General features: G+C 44.0%; 1 protein-coding gene across 1 annotated transcript in view; it reads right to left on the minus strand.

The window, feature by feature from the left end:
* Window positions 1-9,846: 9,846 nt before the first annotated feature.
* LOC309518174 (vomeronasal type-2 receptor 26-like) overlaps window positions 9,847-19,411 on the minus strand; it is a 56,375-nt gene continuing 46,810 nt past the window's right edge. The window contains exons 3-6 of the mRNA XM_082197987.1: window positions 16,919-17,210; window positions 14,424-14,651; window positions 12,706-12,832; window positions 9,847-11,506 (exon numbers count right to left, since the gene is read on the minus strand). Coding sequence (XP_082054113.1) covers window positions 10,605-11,506; window positions 12,706-12,832; window positions 14,424-14,651; window positions 16,919-17,080 — 1,419 coding nt within the window. The 5' untranslated portion in view covers window positions 17,081-17,210 and the 3' untranslated portion in view covers window positions 9,847-10,604. The remainder of the gene's footprint in view (window positions 11,507-12,705; window positions 12,833-14,423; window positions 14,652-16,918; window positions 17,211-19,411) is intronic.

Here is a 19,411-nt window from a genome sequence, read left to right on the forward strand (position 1 = left end):
CAGCAACGCCAGGATGTGCTGGTAGTTCTTAGGAACGGACCTGGAATGAGATTTACAGTCTGTTTCATGAGGCAAAGGAAAGGGCATTTCTTGCTTTCATCGTTACACCTCTGACTACTCTCGTGGTTGAGCTGGAACTTTAAAAAGTCTGAAAATGCTGGGATATACAGTTATTGGAAGATATAATCCATTAGCAGGTCCTTTTAGATGAAATATTTAGCATAGATTTCTTAAAACATTTATTCCGCTGTATGAAAAGACTCTGAGTAAAGAACCTAATAGATCTAGATCAGGGGTGGCTAGCCTGTATCATGGTGCCAGGATCTAGCCCAGCATACTATGGGATGTTGTCTGATTGGCCCCACAGATTAATCTTCCTTGCAAAGTGTGCTGTCCACATCAGATCAGTGTCTCCACCTGTGTTTTGTGTGAAGAGACATGCACTCAATCAGGAAATTTTACTGGGATGAAAACAGTAAGAATAAAGCACAATTATAAAACCTTTCATATCATACAATATAATAATATGAAGTGAAACAATACTTTTAAAATATGCAAACAAATGTGAACAGAAGAGAGAGAATAAGCAGAAGGCGAGAGACAATGAAGTACTGAATGCCTGGGAATGACATGTCCAAGACTCACTGAGGGAGCAAACCCTGTGACATTGTTCTGTAAAAGCCCCACAAAGTCCGAGTTTTGTGCCCAACAGCCACCAACATAAAGAACACAAAATAGCTGGCAACTTCCAGTGACTGCTGGAATAATATTTTCATCATACTAAAACGCAAATCTTATTACTGAAGTATCCTGTCACATAATGATAGGATATCCTTATAATCTGAAGGAACAGCAGAAAGGGGGGGGAATGAAGTGTCCCTTACGCAGGTTCGCCAATGGACATCTGTGTGGGCACGTCTGTGAATGAGGGACTGTCATGAAAGAGGAAGACCTGAGAAACCATCTCTCCAATGACAAAGTCACCTGGCTGATGAAATTTGTGAGGTATAGGCAGAGGATCATCATCTAGGATGCAACCGATGGGCTGATTCTTGCAGACAGTGTAGGGAAACATTACAAACAGCAGCACTATTGCGACTAGGATCCTGATGACCAAGCAGCCCCTCAAGTTGGATCTTGCCATGTTTCCATTGGATACAGTCTCAGTTTTGTTTCAGTCTTTTGTGAATGGCAGATGAACCTGATGGTACATCATTTCGAAGCTTGGCCTGTGAGATTCCCAAATGTGTGTGTCCATTTCAAACTGGCAGAAATGTTTCCTCCTCACACACACACACACCCATATGGAAGCGGCAGGATGATGGAAATAATTGGAAAAGAGCACAGGATAAGGATGCATTTATAGGGTCAGGCAAGTATCAGTCAATACCTCCTTTTTATACCCAGAAACAAGGAACTGGAGATGGAAGAAATGAGGAAATAACTGAGTTTCTCACTATATAATTCTTTTGTTTTAAATCATGGAAGAATGAAATGGTGAAACACCGCAAAATATTAAAAGGCTAACAGAAAATAAAATACAATACAAAGTTGAAATGATCAAAGCTGAAATGGTTTTCTAACCTGGTTTTGAACAACATGTGTGGTTTTATAACACCTTTTAGAAGCTGTTATTCCAGCAATGTTTACAGTTGTTGGAGAGATAATCATCTCCCCAATGCATTGTTGGTCTATCTGGCTTTGCCACAACATGATGAAGCAGCCAGGATATTTCCCCAACGCCTGCTCCTCCTCTAGGCTACTTCTGGCCACCGGCCAGGTCTGACAAAATAATTCTTGTTTCACATAACAAATATGGCAAGATCTGCATTAGTTGCATGAAGAATGGGCCACTGCAGCACACTCCATGTGGGGCTGCCACTGAAGAGTATTTGGAAGAAAATGCAACTGCTAGAATATTGTGGGGCCAGATAGTAGATTCTGTGGCCTGATTTTTGCTTCGGTTTCACTGGCTTCTAACCGCCTTCAAAGCCGCAAATTGCTGGGGTTCAGATTAGATTAACATTCTTACTATTTTGGGAAACATTATGTCCCCTATGAAAATATATTCAGCAATTTTAGGTGTTGTGTTGGAAAAACATGTTAACAGTAGTTTGAGGAATACTTTTAAAGAGAGATGGCAGATGGTTTTCATCACTGCAAAAACTTTGCTGCGGCTTCAAGCAATGGCAGAATTGCAGAGAGGAACTCACTCCTGTTCCTCATTTGCCATGCAATAGTCCAGAGGAAATGATGTTACAATAGGACTGTCATGTCCCTGGACATTACTGGGATTTCAAAAGTGGAATTGATGTCTGGGGGGAATTTCCAAAAAACAGTGCTTTGTCCTGGATCCTAGAGAAGTCAATTGAAAAGCTCAACAATTTTGGGGGTTTCCTAAAAAAAAGCTCAATTTTTTTTGGTGTCCTGGTTTTTACTTTTTGAAATATGGCAATAATAATAATAATAATAATAATAATAATAATAATAATTTATTTATACTCCGCCCATCTGGCTGAGTTTCCCCAGCCACTCTGGGCAGCTCCCAATCAAGTGTTAAAAACAATACAGCATTAAATATTAAAAACTTCCCTGAACAGGGCTGCCTTCAGATATCTTTTGAAGATAAGATAGCTGCTTATTTCCTTCACATCTGAAGAGAGGGTGTTCCACAGGGCGGGCGCCACCACTGAGAAGGCCCTCTGCCTGGTTCCCTGTAACTTCACTTCTTGCAATGAGGGAACCGCCAGAAGGCCCTCGGCGCTGGATCTCAGTGTCCGGGCTGAATGATGGGGGTGGAGATGCTCCTTCAGGTATACAGGACCAAGGCTGGTTGGGGCTTTAAAGGTCAGCACCAACACTTTGAATTGTGCTCGGAAACGTACTGGGAGCCAATGCAGATCTCTCAGGACTGGTGTTATGCGGTCCCGGCAGCCGCTCCCAGTCACCAGTCTAGCTGCCGCATTCTGGATTAATTGCAGTTTCCGGGTCACCTTCAAAGGTAGCCCCACGTAGAGCGCATTGTAGTAGTCCAAGCGGGAGATAACTAGAGCATGCACCACTCTGGCGAGACAGTCCATGGGCAGGTAGGGTCTTAGCCTGCGTACCAGGTTGAGCTGGTAGACAGCTGCCCTGGACACAGAATTGAGCTGCGTTTCGATGGACAGCTGTGAGTCCAAAATGACTCCCAGGCTGCACACTAGTCCTTTAGGGGCACAGTTACCCCATTCAGGACCAGGGAATCCCCCACACCCACCCGCCCCCTGTCCTCCCAAAACAGTACTTCTGTATTGTCAGGATTCAACCTCAATGCCTCCAGGCACTCACACAGGACCTTCACTGGTTCTGATGGGGGTGGAGATGCTGTGAGTCCAAAATGACTCCCAGGCTACGCACCTGGTCCTTCAGGGGCACAGTTACCCTATTCAGGACCAGGGAGTCCTCCACACCAGCCCACCCCCTGTCCCCCAAAAACAGTACTTCTGTCTTGTCAGGATTCAACCTCAATCTGTTAGCCGCCATCCATCCTCCAACCGCCTCCAGGCACTCACACAGGACCTTCACTGCCTTCACTGGTTCTGATTTAAAGGAGAGGTAGAGCTGGGTGTCATCTGCATACTGATGAACACCCAACCCAAACCCCCTGATGATCTCTCCCAGCGGCTTCATCTAGATATTAAAAAGCATGGGGGAGAGGACAGAACCCCGAGGCACCCCACAAGTGAGAGGCCAGGGGTCTGAACACTTTCTGGACACGGCCCAGGAGAAAGGAGCAGAACCACCGTATAACAGTGCCCCCCACTCCCAGCCCATCTAGACGGTCCAGAAGGATGTTATGCTATACTATGGATGCTGGGAATTGGAGTTTCCCATGTTCTCAAGGTCTCCACAAAGTGATGATTTGTGCCCATGGATACTTTTAAGCCCGAGGACCAGGTGGTCAGTGGTAGATCGAACAATAGGCAAATCCAACTGGTTTTGGTTTTGATTACATAGAATCAAAGAATTTTAGATTTGGAAACAAGACTGAGGACCATTGAGCCCAAATCCCAGCAATGCAGGAATATCAACTAAAGCATCCATGACAGATGGCCATCCAACCTCTGCTTTAAAAGCTCCAAAGAAGGAGAGGAAGTCTGTTCCACTGTCAAACAGAGCTTACTGTCAAAATTTCTTCCTGGTATTTGGTCAGAATCTCCTTTCTTGCAGCTTGAGTCCGTTGGTTTGGGTTCTAGCCCCCGGAGAAAACAAGGTTCCTTCATCTTCCATGTGAGAGCCCTGTAGATAGTTGAAGTTGGCTATCCTGTCTTCTCTCAGTCTCCTCTCTTCTAAGCTAAACTTCCATTCCTCGCCAGGCTTGGGTTCCAGGCCCTTGCTCATCTTGGTTGCCCTCCTGTGCACACCTTCCAGCTTGTCAACATCCTTCTTCAACTGTGGTGCCCAGAACTGGACACAGTATTCCAGGTGTGGTCTGACCAAGGCAGAAGAGAGTGGGACTATGACTTCCCTTGGTCAGGATGGTGTGCTTCTGTTGATGCAACCTAGAAAAGCATTATCTCTTTTTTTGCTGCCACCTCACACTGTGGACTCATGTTAAGTTTTTCAGACCAAGACTCCTGGATCATTTTTCACATGTACTAGTGAGCACTCTTTGGGTTTGGTCAGTCATCATCTAGTCCACATTTTACTAGCTTATCTGAAAGAATATTATGGGGGACTTTGTCAAGATACATTACGTCCACAGCATTCCCCGATCCACCAAGCTTGTAACTCTATTTTAAAAAAGAAATTAGATTCATCTGGCATGACTAGTTTTTGAGAAAGCCCTGCTGGGTCTTAGTAATCACAGCATCCTTTTCTAAGTGCTCTCAGATCAGCTGACCACCTCTTTTCCTGTCTTGGCCTACAGCACCCTCCTTACATCATTAATAATAACAGCAATAATAATAATAGCAATAATAATAATAATAATAATAATAATAATAATAATAATAATAATAATAATAATATCTTTATTGTCATTGCCCCCTCTCGGGGACAACGAAATTACTTGGCTGCTCCATCCACCCAGGTAGGGCACTCCACACAAAATCAAAACAACTATAAAAACACTAATTAAAACAATACAGTATACCGTATTTTTTGCACCATAACACTCACTTTTTTCCTCCTAGAAAGTAAGGGGAAATGTCTGTGCGTGTTATGGAGGAAATGCCTACGGGTGGCATGCCTACGGATTTTCCTCCTCTAAAAACTACGTGCGTGTTATGGTCGGGTGCGTGTTATAGAGCGAAAAATACGGTAATACAGCAAGGAAGGTTAGATGACTTTCAAAGTCCAGGCTTCCCATTCAGGGCCGAGATCGCTCTGGAGAAGAAGCTGTTCTTAAGACGGCTCGTTCTTGTCTTCATTGTCCTGTATCTCCGTCCCGACGGCAGGAGCTCGAAGAGACAGTGACCAGGATGCGATGGATCTTTTACTATGTCCAGTGCCTTCCTATGGCACCTTGTGGCATAAATCTGCTCTAAGGTGGAGAGTGGGCAGCCAACAATGCTCTCTGCTGCCTTAACAACCCTGCACAACCCCATCCTGTCCTGGGTAGTACAGCTTCCGTACCACACACATAAGCCATAAGTGAGCACGCTCTCAATGTCACAGTGATAGAAGGCAAGCAGCAGTTTCTGCGGAAGATGGTTTTTCCTTAGAATTCTCAAGAAGTACAGTCTCTGCTGCGCCTTCTTCACAAGCCCCCTTGTGTTGACACTCCAGGACAGATCCTCTTGTAATTCAATGCCCAAAAATCTGAACGTTGTTACCCTCTCCACACAGACCCCATCAATCAAAAGTGGCTGGACATTGCTCTTCTGTCTCCTGAAGTCCACCACAAGCTCCTTTGTCTTCCTTGTATTTATGAGCAAGTTGTTAGCTCTGCACCACTCTGTCAGCCGCTCCACCTCATCTCTATAATCTGTTTCACCCTCCCTTTCAGAGATGAGCCCAATCACGGTTGTGTCATCTGCAAATTTGACAACCCTATTACTAGGGTGAGCAGCGACACAATCGTACGTGTAGAGAATATAAAGGAGCGGACTGAGTACGCATCCCTGTGGTGTTCCTGTGTTAGTCTTAAGCATACTAGAGGTATAAGGGCCCAACCGAACCCTCTGGGGGCGGTCTGACAAAAAGTCCAATATCCACCCACAAAGTGATAACGGAAGCCCCAGATCTTCCAGTTTAGACATCAGACGTTGTGGTAGAATGGTATTAAATGCCGAGCTGAAATCTAAAAAAAGGAGTCTGGCATAACCCCCCCCCCCCGCTGCTCCGAATGTGCAAGAATAGCATGGAGGGCAATCGCCACAGCGTCCTCTGTCGATCTTTTCGTTTTATAAGCAAATTGGAATGTGTCCAGTCCCTCTGGTAGGCAGGCAATGACATAATTTCGTACCAGCTTTTCAAAGCACTTCATGATTATAGGTGTGAGTGCTACTGGACGAAAGTCATTCAGATCTTCCGGGTTAGATTTTTTTGCTATTGGAACGATAGTAGAGGACTTTAGGCAGGATGGAACAATAGCCTGGGCTAGGGATCGATTTAAGATCCCAGTGAAAACTCCTGCTAGTTGATCTGCACAGTCTCTCAATACCCTTCCAGCTACCCCATCTGGCCCTGTGGCCTTCCTTGGGTTGATTCCCTTCAACACCTTCCTCATCTCTTCTTTTTCCACAGAGACTACTACATTCCTTTGTACTGATGATGGTGATGGTGGTGATGGTGGCAAGGCCTTCACAGGGAGTGGTGGTGGTGGTGGTAAAGCCTCAGCAGGTGTTGCTGCAGATGTTACTTCAAAACGGGCAAAAAAGGCATTCAAATCATCTGCGAGGGATGCCCCTGCCTCTTCTGCCAGGGAATCCTTGGATTTATACCCTGTTAATTCTTGTACACCTTGCCACACCTGCCTGGCGTTGTTACTTTGTAGATGATTCTCCAGCCGCTGTCTATACGCCTCCTTTGCTACACCGATACCTCTCTATAAATCCACTCTAGCTAAGCTAATGGCAATAATAATAATGGAAACAACAACAACACCAACAATTTATTTGCACCCTGCCCATCTGGCTGGGTTTCCCCAGCCACTCTGGGCGACTTCCAACAAAGATTAAAAATACATTAAATGGTGTCATCATGAGGTTGGGCACTGCTTTCCTTTTGGGTGAAGAGAGAGACAAAGTACATAAATGTCAAGCACTTCTGCCTTCTCTCTGTCACCCAATAGCATTTATTCATCTTCCCCACCCAGAGACCTCCCACTTGCTTGTTCTTCCTCTTGTTTCAGACATAACCGAAGACACATTTATTATTATTTCATTTATTAGCATTTTTAACTTCTCTTCATCTAGTTATGAGAGTTTGTTGTTTTCTATGGCAGCCTAATTGGCATTTTATGGAGCCTTTCACTCCAGTGAATTGATGCCAAACAGCAAGAGGTCTCTGGCAGAGCTTTTTGGAGATGAGGTGATCACTCCACAGGGGTGCAATTGCATTAGAGGCAGACTAAGGCCGACCAAAGGGGCTTGGGAGCTACTGTTGAGTTGGCCAGTTGCCTACACCCCTGTATTTGTAGTGACCATTAAGGGATATGTTGACTCAGCCCGCGGGCAATGGCCCCTTCTTAGTTCACGTGGATTGGTCCCCACTTGCACAGCACTGTCTTGTCTGTACTTAGGAGGGCCTGGCTGGCCGTGGACAGCAACCCGAGATCTTACAGCAGGCACTCATTCTGAACAGTTGCGGCTCAGGCCAGGTTTTCTGGCCAAGATATTCAAGCCATTGCCTTTGGCAGTCAGCAGCCTTCAAGAGTTATGCTTGCTTATATGATCTATGGCTCTTAACGGTTTTCTTCACTTCAGCTGATCTGCTGGGGCTGCTGCACCTTGCCATTATCCTATTCTTTGGCCATTCAGTTTTGTTTTGGGCCCACAAGCAAGCTTCCATGTCTGAGTTTGGGACGCAGTTGTAGTTCCCTGTCCCAGAAGTGGTAGTAGTGATTATTATTATCTGTATCTCACCCATCTGACTGGGTTTCTCCAGCCGCTCTCAGAGCTTTTGGAAAAGTGGGTCTGCCAGGGGCCCCATCGCCCTAATAAGGCTGAGGGAAGGCAGATCATACATAGGATTAAAACTTGTGTTCCAGGAGATGGGAGTGCATACATTCCCCAAAGCTGCATTAAGTTTGGGGTTATATTATGTTGTTCACCTGTCTGTAGAGGATAACATTATTTTTCTGGAGGCTCTGCAAAGAGCTCTTTTTGAGCTTTTGTACCTTTGTGGGTGGAGGAGAACAAGCAGAAGCTGATTGCCTCCTGTGGCGTTTGGTCCAGGTCGGCGAGTTTGGGATATTTTGGGAAATATCTAACATCAGGCTGCCCAGACTGGTGTTTGGGCCTGTCAGGGACATCGGGGTGAATGTTCCCCAATGGGGCCACGGTGCATGTGTCAGGCTCATCCACCCCAGGAGCACACAGTGGGGGGGGGAGGAGTTTCCTCAGGCCTTGCTGCAGGATCACAGCTGGCGCAGGAGATGGGAGAGTTGGGATCCTCTTCGGTTAATTTGGTTGAATGATTCTGATTGCACATTCTATAGTTGTTTTATTTTAATCAATGTAACCTGGAACCCATCCTTCTTGTCTCGAGTCTTCTTGGGTATGTTGGCAATTTTTATAAATATAGTTTATATTGGTGGCAGGGGGCGTGAGAGATGTACCACTCAAGCACACCACTTTGGTTTCTCTTAAGCTTGCTGTGATTTATTTATTTGGCCAAGCCTTTGGTATGTACTGTATTTTTCGTCCTATAGGGCGCACCGGCCCATAGGACACACCTTGTTTTTTGGGGGGGAAATGAATACAAAAAAATTATTCCCCCCCCCAGCCGTGGCTGCAGCCCCAAGCCTTGCGCACACCTGCCCGAAGCACGGGGCGCCCTCCGGAGGGTGCCCCCTGCTTCGGGCTGCAGGCTGCTGCCCGCAAGCCTTGTGAGCCCGCGGGAACTTCCGCCGGGCTCGCAAGGCTTGCGGATAGCTTCCTGAAGCCCGGAGAGCGAGAGGGGTTGGTGCGCACCGACCCCTCTCACTCTCCAGGCTTCAGCGAAAGCCTGCATTTGCCCCATAGGACGCACACACATTTCCCCTTCATTTTTGGAGGGGGAAAAGTGCATCCTATGGGGCGAAAAGTACGGTAAGTAATCATGATCACCATCATCATTAAAATTTGCATGCCACCCTTCATTCGTAGCTCTCAGGGCAGTTCACAACATAAAAATGCAATATAAAAAACACAGAATACACAATAAAACCAAGAACAAAAGCAAACCCATAAGGCCCTTCTCCTCACCCCCTCCCATGACACACTATTTTATTGTGTTGTATTTACATGTTACATGTTTCAGTGGTTAATGTTCAGACTGTTAACGTGAGCGAAGGCTGTGGGTGTGGTTGCATGTGTGGGCATAGGGGCATCCATTGAGAACCTTGTTGAGGAAACCCCAACTATTTTAATGTAGATTAAATGGAATGAAGAGAGGCAAGTGTCAGGGATGAGAGGCTCAGGCACAGAGAGCCAGTTTTTGATGGGAAGAGACTCTCCTTCTTCTTTTCACTTGAGCCAAACTAAATATGGAAATCAGCAAAGCCCATTGCTATCTCAGTTCAGCAAGGGAGCACCACAACTGGAAAGAGTTTTCACTTGCACAGTTAGTATCCCTTTGAGGAAGATTATACACTGTATGTTAAAGGGATAAAGCTTTATTTCATACATGAAAACATATGAAAAAGGGGGGGGGAGACCCAGGTAACTACTGACCAGTCAGCTTGACATCGATAACAGGGAAGGTCCTAGTACAAAGAATTCAACAGTCGGTCTGTGAGCATTTAGAAAAGGATGCTGTGATTACTAAGACCCAGCATGGATTTCTCAAAAATAAGTCATGCCAGACCAATCTCATTTCTTTATTTGAAGGAATTACAAACTTGGTGAACCAGGGAAATGCTGTGGACATAGCACATCTTGATTTCAGTAAGGCTCTTGACGAAGTCCCCCATGATATTCTCGTGAGGAAGCTAGTAAAATGTGGGTTGAATGAGGTAACTATTAGGTGGATTTGTAGCTGGTTGACTGACCGAACCCAAACCTAACTCATTAATGGTTCCTCATCATCCTAGAAAAAACGTGATAAGTGGGTTGCCACAGGTTTCTGTCCTGGGCCTGTTGTTGTTCAATGCCTTTATGAATGACTTGGATGAAGGAATTGAAGGGAGGCTCATCAAATTTGCAGATGACACCAAACTGGGAGGGGTAGCTAATGCCGCAGAGGACAGAATCAGAATTCAAAATAACCTGAACAGATTGGAGAACTCAGCACAAGCTAACAAGATGAATTTCAATATTGACAAATGCCACGTTCTGCACTTAGGCAGGAAGAATCAGATGCACCAATATAGGATGGGGAACACCTGGCTTACTAGCAGTACATGTGAAAAGGATCTGGGGGTCTTGGTGGACCACAAGCTTCACATGAAGCAGCAAAAATTTATAAGCTTAACTTCTTTACTTTTCTCTCCTTGTCAAATGTTCCTTGTTGTTCAGCTCAGGTCTTAAGATAATGATGTAGCATTTGGGGGAAAAAATGCAACCCAGCAATCCAGCACTGGAGCATAGGATGGAGAAGATCTCCACAGCCACCATGTATTTCCCTTTGGTGCTCAGGTACGTTGGAATAAAGGACAGCCACACACTGCAAAACACCAACATGCTGAAAGTGATGAACTTGGCTTCATTGAAACTGTCAGGCAACTTCCTGGCAAAGTAAGCCACTGTGAAACTGGCAATGCCCAGGAAGCCCATGTATGCCAAGACACAGTAAAACATGGAGGCTGATCCCTCATTACATTGCATGATGATTTCCTCTTTCAGGGAGTTCATGTCCTCATCTGGGAACGGAGGAGAAGTAATCAGCCAAATTATGCAAATGTTTGCTTGAATAAATAAACCAGAAAGGACAATGGAATTGGCCAGTCCTTTCCCCAGCCACTGTCTCATTCTGGATCCTGGTTTTGTGGCCATGAATGCCAGAACCACCGTGATGGTTTTTGCCAAAACAGAGGAAAGGGAAAGAGAGAAGATCATGCCAAAAGCCGTTTGTCGGAGAAGGCAGGTTGCCTTTCCAGGCTGTCCAATGAAGAGGAAGGAGCAGAGGAAGCAAAGCAGGAGGGAAATGAGGAGAACGTAGGTGAGGGTCCGGTTGTTGGCTTTGACTATGGGAGTGTCCCTGTGCTTCATGAAAATCCCAAGTACTGAGGTTGTAATCAAAGAGAAAGAAACAACCAAGATGGCCAGAGTGATTCCTAGAGGTTCTTTATAGGAGAGGTAGCTGGACACCTTGGGAATGCACTGATTTTGGTCTTTATTTGGGTACTCCTCTTCCGGACATTTGACACAGGCAGCCATGTCTGAAAAGAAGAAAGCGCTATTAAAACATTTCAAGACTTAACTGAATTTGAACACCGTAAAATGGTCACATGTTGGACTGAGACTAATGTATTCAGATCTGAATACATCCATGAATGTTCCAGACCAGATTTGACAAGACATTGCCTAAGATTCTCCCCATCTGATGTGGGAAGAATAAAATTCCCATAAGCAGAAATAGAACCAGTAACACAATCACAAAAAAGAGAGGAAGTTTTCTTGTTGTTTCTATTCAAAAGCTACTTCTTCCCCAGCAGGGGATGGTCCTGCAAAATTTATATTAATAGTTGCTCCCAGACTTTGAAGGTTCCTTCCTAGAGAAGTTAGAATGGCTCTCTCCTAGACCCTCTGCCGTGTGTGTGTGTGAGAAAACTTTTCTATTCTTACAAGCCTTTGGGAAATGACAGGTTTTTTTTTAAAACAAATTGCTTTTAATAGTGCTGTGCTGTTTTTATTATCTGTATTTTAATAGAATTACAGTTCAATTATTTGCAATGATTTTTTAAATTATGTTTTTAGCTCTTTGCATTTTATCTGTCTTATTTTCATTTGTGTAAAATGCCTTGAGTACTGATCTGGGAAAGAGGCGGGATATAAATAATAAATAATTAAAATAATAATAAATCAAAGGAAAACAGCAAAGAGCCTGTTTGCTCCTCCAAATGGCTAAAATTTAAATATATAAATAGAATTACCTCATCTATGAAGAATTTGAAGGGTTCCCTTCTGTATTTCATAATAGCTGCCATGGTTCCTAATGTTCTGATTCCAAAGGTTGTGGATGAAACTAAAATATGCATTTGTCTCATACGACTTTGGCCTGATCCATGAAGAGCGCATGGTCACTCCTCCTGCTCAGTCCATTGCTCTAAGGAATTTTTTTAATGCTTACCCATACAGATTAGCAGTTACAATTCTGATTACATAGCCCCATCCATTGAAGTGCTTGGGAGAATCAAGAATTCCCCATTGTAGAAAAGGAACATCTCAGAGGCAGTTTAGCTGTGTCACCAACAACAGTTTGCAGAAACTGGCAGCTAAAGACATCTAACTCCCCATGCTGCATAAAAAGCTTTGTTTTCTCATTCTGCACACCAAAGTATTTTAAAAGCAGATGCCCAACAAGGCTAGATTATTTTTTAATGCCCATTTCCCCAGTTACTTTACATTATTCTCTTACCCATCTGGTGAGAGATCATCCCTTCAGGACAAGGAGCACAATCATAGCAACAAAATTTCTCCCCTTCCTTCTTTTTCCTGCTGTAGCCAGGATAGCAGTAGTCATTGCACACAGAAAGGGGCACCACCTGTCCAAAAACATAAAACTGAGATCAACATCATTTGCCAACACACCTGGAAGAAGATTCAAGAGACTCCATCATGGTGGAAATGTCTATATTAGATATAAGGGCTGGCAATCCGATAAGCTAGTTATTTAAGTATAGACAGGCGTTTTGAAGTACCATCTAGGAGCGAAGCACTTTCCAGCCCTAGGCATGTAACAGACACATTCTGCCACACAAGAATTATCTCCCTTCTTGCTAAGTGAGTCTTACATCTGTGAACCCAACATACACACACAGCCCCCACTATTCAGCATTCACAATCCAGGACTTGGGAGTAGCCCCAAGGGACCCCCAAACGCTGCAAAAGGTGACTCTAGAGTAGCCCTAGACAAATATTGCCTCAGGGTGCCTATCGATTAAGCACTTAAATTCCCTACCTGAATGACAAAACAAAAAAGTAAATACAGTGGTACCTTGGGTTACATACGCTTCAGGTTACATATACGGTACTTCAGGTTACAGACTCCGCTAACCCAGAAATAGTACCTCGGGTTAAGAACTTTGCTTCAGGATGAGAACAGAAATCGCGCAGCATTGGGAGGCCCCATTAGTTAAAGTGGTACCTCAGGTTAAGAACAGTTTCAGGTTAAGAACAGACCTCCGGAACGAATTAGGTACTTAACCCATGGTACTACTGTACAACCAAAGAAACTTACAGTGTATAGCAGGCAAAAGGGAGGGATCCCAATGGCCAATGGCAGCATCTCTTGACAATTCCCACTCTGCCCCCATAAAGGGAGACCAGTAAGAAACCCCCCCCTGGAGAGAGAGGTAGGATGGGCACTGGAAATGCTCAGGAGAAGATTGAGAGGACAGAGCTGACCACCAAGATCCCCAGACACACACACAACACACACACAGACCCGCTGGTGTCTTCTCACAAGAATGGGGTGTGTTTGTGGGTGGGGGGCAAATTTGCCCCCACTAGGAGCAGAGGAGCATTTTTAATTTTTATCTTCATGACCAAAATTTCTAACTTTTTTATTAAAGTTTACTCAGAAAGAAAGCAGAATTTGTTTTTGCTTTTTGCTTTGTTTTCAATAATCAGTTCATGAAATAGCAGGTATTTTGAGCAGCCTCAGTTCAGGAGTGGTCTCCTAAGCATTGCTATTGGTCACAAAAGAAAATATTCAATTTTTGGAGAAAAATTGACCAGGACTGCTCAGATGAATTTGTTGCATTGTTTACAGAGACTTATTCTGGGAATGTAGTATATGTTGCATGAGGCTGGGTTATAGTCCGGGCTTTTTATCAGCCAGAACTCACCAGAACTCGGTTCTGGCACTGCCCAGGTGGGCCCCATTGCCCTTCAAAGAGAACAGGGAGGGTGTTCAGGGTGAATTCCAGCGCCACTTTTTCTAGAAAAACAGCACTGGTTGTAGTACCTACTCACTGCCCACAGCTGGTTTACCAAGAAGGAAAGAAACTGTCGTTTAAAAACACAATGCTACTCAGAACACTTCAGCACCTGAAGGCAATAAGAAACCTAGATGCTAAAAATGGAACGATTACTGGTTATTTCCTACATTCCAGCATCTGCACTTCATCTCACCTGGTTAAAACTTCTATGCCACTCGATTTGCTCATCATTAATTGTTAACTCTTTGCCTGAAGGATCCCGAGGAGCCAATCTTCCAACTTTTACTCTAACGAAAGAGCCGTTGGGGAACGTGACCCAGTTTGTAACATCAAAATCTGCAATCAGTTCTCCATTTTCATCAAAAGCTACACTCTCGCCGACGCTGTTGTTGAACAAGATGCTCCCTATATAGTTATGCAGCTTGAGTGAATGAGAAAAGGAAACACAATGGGAATAAAAGGTTAAAAGCTCTGCCATGAAATGGGCAAATGTCTAGCTCCCCTAACTCTGGATTGTTCCTGATCAAGGTTGCATCTGGAGCCGTCTTCTGAGGCTTCTCCTCCCACCCTGACCCCCTCCACACCCACTGGAACAGTAAGGAACGGAGTATGAAAACCCCCTCCCCTTGTTCCATGGCTGATCATGAGTTTGTACCATATTACCAAAGTCATAGTGAGTAACCACAATGTAGGGCTAAGAAGAAGCAGTGATTCAACCAAAGAACTGTGAAACTGACGCAGTAATTTGAGGAGAAATGGCCCTGTGAAGTTGTCTTAAAAATAAATGAAATAAAGCATCATTGAGGTGTTGTTGTTTTTGCAAGACATTATCTGAAGAAAGTTAAGAGATGAAATCCCAGCATAAAACAATGCTTTCATATTACGTCAGATTTAGCAACAGAGTTACATTTGATGGCACCCTGTGACTTGATATTAACAGGTATGTTGGTTCTTAGTACTGCCATTCTAAGGAGACATATTTTAACTGTCCTGTCCATTTAGTCCCGTGTCCTGCTTCCCACAATGGCATCTGGGTGCATCACAGCATGTTTTGAGGTCAATAAACTTTTTCTGATTTTTGTCTCTGCACCTTCAGGAGATCCAGAAATCCCAAAATGTTTGGTGCCACTCTGTGATGGACCCAGAAGACCATGCTTTGCTCACAGATAGGTATTCCCCATCCATCTCCACTGCCTTTATCTACTCCTCTTGGATTTTCAGAGGAGAAGATATAGAAGCTGCCAGGCTCTGGAATGAAGACATGCCAAGCTGCCCAGAGTCAAGCCGCAAAGAACTTTGCTACAACAGTCCAGGATTTATATTTTGCCATCCTGATGGCAGAATACAGGGTGTTTCTAAAGTCCTTGTGCAACCTTAAATGTTAACAGAGTGGCAAGGTATGCCACCTTGCTGAAAGAAGGTGCTACTATGATGCTGGTTGCTTAGTTTCAACAATTATTTCTTTAGAAATATAATATCCCAATGTTCTTCCAAAAATGGCGTTTTCAGCAGCTTACCAAAAGACAGCTGTGGTCTTTAGGCTTACAGTGTAAAAGAGATATGATGGGAAAGGAAAGTAGATTTGGAAGAAGGAGGAAATAAGAAAACTCAGATTCAAGTTAAAGGTTTCCTATGATTAGGCAAGATCAGGAAAGTTTAAGGATATACTCAAATATATTTTATGGCATGCTTGAAAGTTTTGCAAAATAGACTTTTGCTTTCAATGTGCAATTACCTGCCATGGCTGCAGACTTTGATATGTCAGCCTCCCTCCTTCCACTGAACGACTAGGCTTGGGACTGGATTCACGTAGGACATGCAAAGCATGTGCCACAGCATAAGCAGCATTGTAGACATTGTAGCTGTGGCCAGTCATGCCCATTTCAAAAAGAGTACTAGGAAGACTCTCCAACTTCTCCCGGCCAGTGCAGGCTTGCTTTCCCTCTACATTCCCACCAGATTTTTTTAATGAGCAGCTGAATGACTGCTCCCAGAAATTCTGAATGAAACCATCTCCTTTTGCCCAAGAAGGTTCAATGATTTCAAGAAGAGTTTGCAATCCAAGTGGCTCCCTTGAGCGAACCGTGATGGATAGGGCACCATGGAAGGTTTCCATTTCCCAAAGCTTTTGAAGGGAGAAGGCACAGAAATCCCATTGGGATGTAACAATCCAGACTTTACCCGCTGGTGGCAATGATTTTATTACTGCAAAAAAGAAAAACATTCTCAAAACACCCATGGATGGAGGTTCTCCATATACAAAACATGCACTGACTTTTCTATCTTGAAGAATTGAGTATTTTTCCAGTTGTGCAAATATAATGTTCATCAACTCTTCCATAAATGTCCTCTTTGCTGTTCTTAGTATGAAGGCATAGCAGATGCCATTCTGATCAAGCAATGGAAGCACTGTGTGCAAAAACCTGTCCCCATTGTCATCATCCACAGCAAAGAGCCCAATCCATGTCCATCTGAAATGGTGAAGGAGCCTGACTACCCCAATGTACTGGTGGGCTTCCTTTGGGACCATCTGATATAAGGAAGAAAACAATGTTTTGTCATCCTGCACTGGGGTAAATGATCCATATGTGAGCTGAAAGGAAGGAGGATTTTGTTGTATGGATTTAAAAAGCATAAAAATATGAGCCATTGTTGTAAAATGCCCATGCATCAATGAATATGTCTCACCTGTGGGATCTTGTAGGTGGCAAAAATGCTAGCCATGTTGGCAGAGGTTTCAGTAGCAAGTCCACCAATGACAGCTATCAGTTTACTCTGAGTATCACACTTGTAGTTGGGAACAAACCTGTGTTGTGTGGAAAGGAGGCTCAGGCTGGCTTTGTATGTCATCCTTGCCACATAGTAGCCATTGAGGATGTGGAAGCCCAAAGAGATGTTGGGTAGGATTTGGGGGTTCTCATTGATCTCTTTGACAGCAAGCAGCAAAGCCAGGATGTGCTGGTAGTTCTTAGGAACGGACCTGGAATGAGATTTACAGTCTGTTTCATGAGGCAAAGGAAAGGGCATTTCTTGCTTTCATTGTTACACCTCTGGCTACTCTCGTGGTTGAGCTGGAACTTTAAAAAGTCTGAAAATGCTGGGATAAAAAATACAGTTATTGGAAGATATAGTCCATTAGCAGGTCCTTTTAGATGAAATATTTAGAATAGATTTCTTAAAACATTTATTCCGCTGTATGAAAAGACTGAGTAAAGAACCTAATAGATCTAGATCAGGGGTGGCTAGCCTGTATCATGGTGCCAGGATCTAGCCCAGCATACTATGGGATGTTGTCTGAAAGACAAAGGCATATCTTGATTTCAGCCTCCCACCACCCACTGCTTTCATGATTGAGCTGAAGTTTAAAACATTATGAAGACATGAAGATAAGGGTTAAATAGGGGAAGGGTTAACAAAATATGGAAATAAGTGTCTGAAAATGGTTGTAGCTCCATGGTAGAGAATATGCTCTGCAACGTAGAATTTGCTTTCCATATCAGGCCAGTGTTTCTGCCTCCATTCTGTGTGACTGGACCTGCACTCAGTCAGGGAACATTGCTGGGGTGAAAACTATAAAATAATACCTGAGAGTAGCTGAGATTCCTGCCTTGCAGGGAGGTTGGACTAGATGACCATTGGGTCCCTTCCAGCTGTAAGATTCTATGATTCTCATACATTACAGAATTGTACAATATAATCTTATGAAATGAATCATTTCTTTTTTAAAAACACCCATTTGGACGGATGTGAATGGAAGAGATAGCTGAAGCTAAAGGCAAGAGTCAACTAAGGGTTGGCTGGTGCCTCAAAGACTCACTAAGGTCACGATTCACTGTTGTCTTGTTCTAGAGACGTCCCATAAGTTCCATTCATGTCCATCAGCCTTGGGTACGAAATATTCTCATAATGTAAATAAGAGGCAGGCAGAATTGTTTGGCTCCAGTTATTGCTGGAATAGAGCTTTCCTCACACTGCAAAGTGAATCTTACTAATGAAGCATCAAACCACATTATAATCTAAGGTAATAGAAGACATGGGAGAAATAAAGGGTTCCTTACACAGGTTCACCAATGGACATCTGCGTGGGCACTTCTGTGAACGAGGGACTGTCTTGAAAGAGGAAGACCTGAGAAACAATCTCTCCAATGACAAAATCACCCGGCTGATAATATTTGTGAGGTATAGGCAGAGGATCGTCATATATGCTGCAATTAATAGAATGCACCTTGCCCACACTATAAGGGAGCATTACAAGAAGCAGCACTATTGCGGCTGTGATCCTGGAGAGCAAATGTGTCCTCAGGACGGAGACGACCACAGTTTGCATTCTCCCCTTGATGCATTCTCTGGAAGCATGAGTTTCATTGCAGGCTTTCATGAATGGCGGAGGACTCAGCATGTACAGATTGAAAGCCTGGTCTCCACACTTAGGCCCCTTTCAAATGGGCAAAAATGTTCCAATCCCCGCCTTGCAAAATATGGAAGTAGCAGAAGAATGACCAGTATGAAAAGTATTACAAAACACTAGTCCAAAATAACATGGGGGGCACTAAGGTGTACGTGGCTGGATTTGAGATGTGTTATCTCCAAACTGGATGGTTAGCTGCAAAAAAAGAAGGAATGGGGCACATAATTACTCACTGTGCAGTCTTTTTGTTTTAGATCATAGCAGAATCAACTGGCCAAAGCACACCCTAACATATAAGGGAGAAATGATCGGGCAAAAGACTGAGCACTTTGTAACCCCAGCCTCATTTATGAACAACATGCAGAGTTTATAATATTTCCACATGCTGTTGTTGTTGATCTTGTTAGTGGACTCTGGAAATCTATTGAGATTCAGGAAGGAAAGCAGTAATTTTGTCAGTGATTTGTGAGATAATCGCATCCCCAGGGGATTGGTAACTTTTGAGGTGTCACAATAACACGACAAAACAGTTTACATGCCCATTAACACCCTACAAGTGTTGTTTTCTCCTTTGAAGAGGACGGTGGCCTGGCCTGGTAGATGCAGCCCACCTCTGGCCAAGGAGAGAGCGGAATCAGCCACAGGCAAAATCATGTATATTTTATATACAAATATGGTCCTGGTGAAACATGACTTGGTTACATCAGGACTGATCTGTTGCAATACAGGCTGTGTGGGCTGCCAGTTAATTATGTTTGGGAAGTCAACTGGTA

Source organism: Podarcis vaucheri (genome assembly GCF_965113315.1).
Source record: "Podarcis vaucheri genome assembly, chromosome: 14".
NCBI classification, from domain to species: Eukaryota; Metazoa; Chordata; class Lepidosauria; order Squamata; family Lacertidae; genus Podarcis; species Podarcis vaucheri.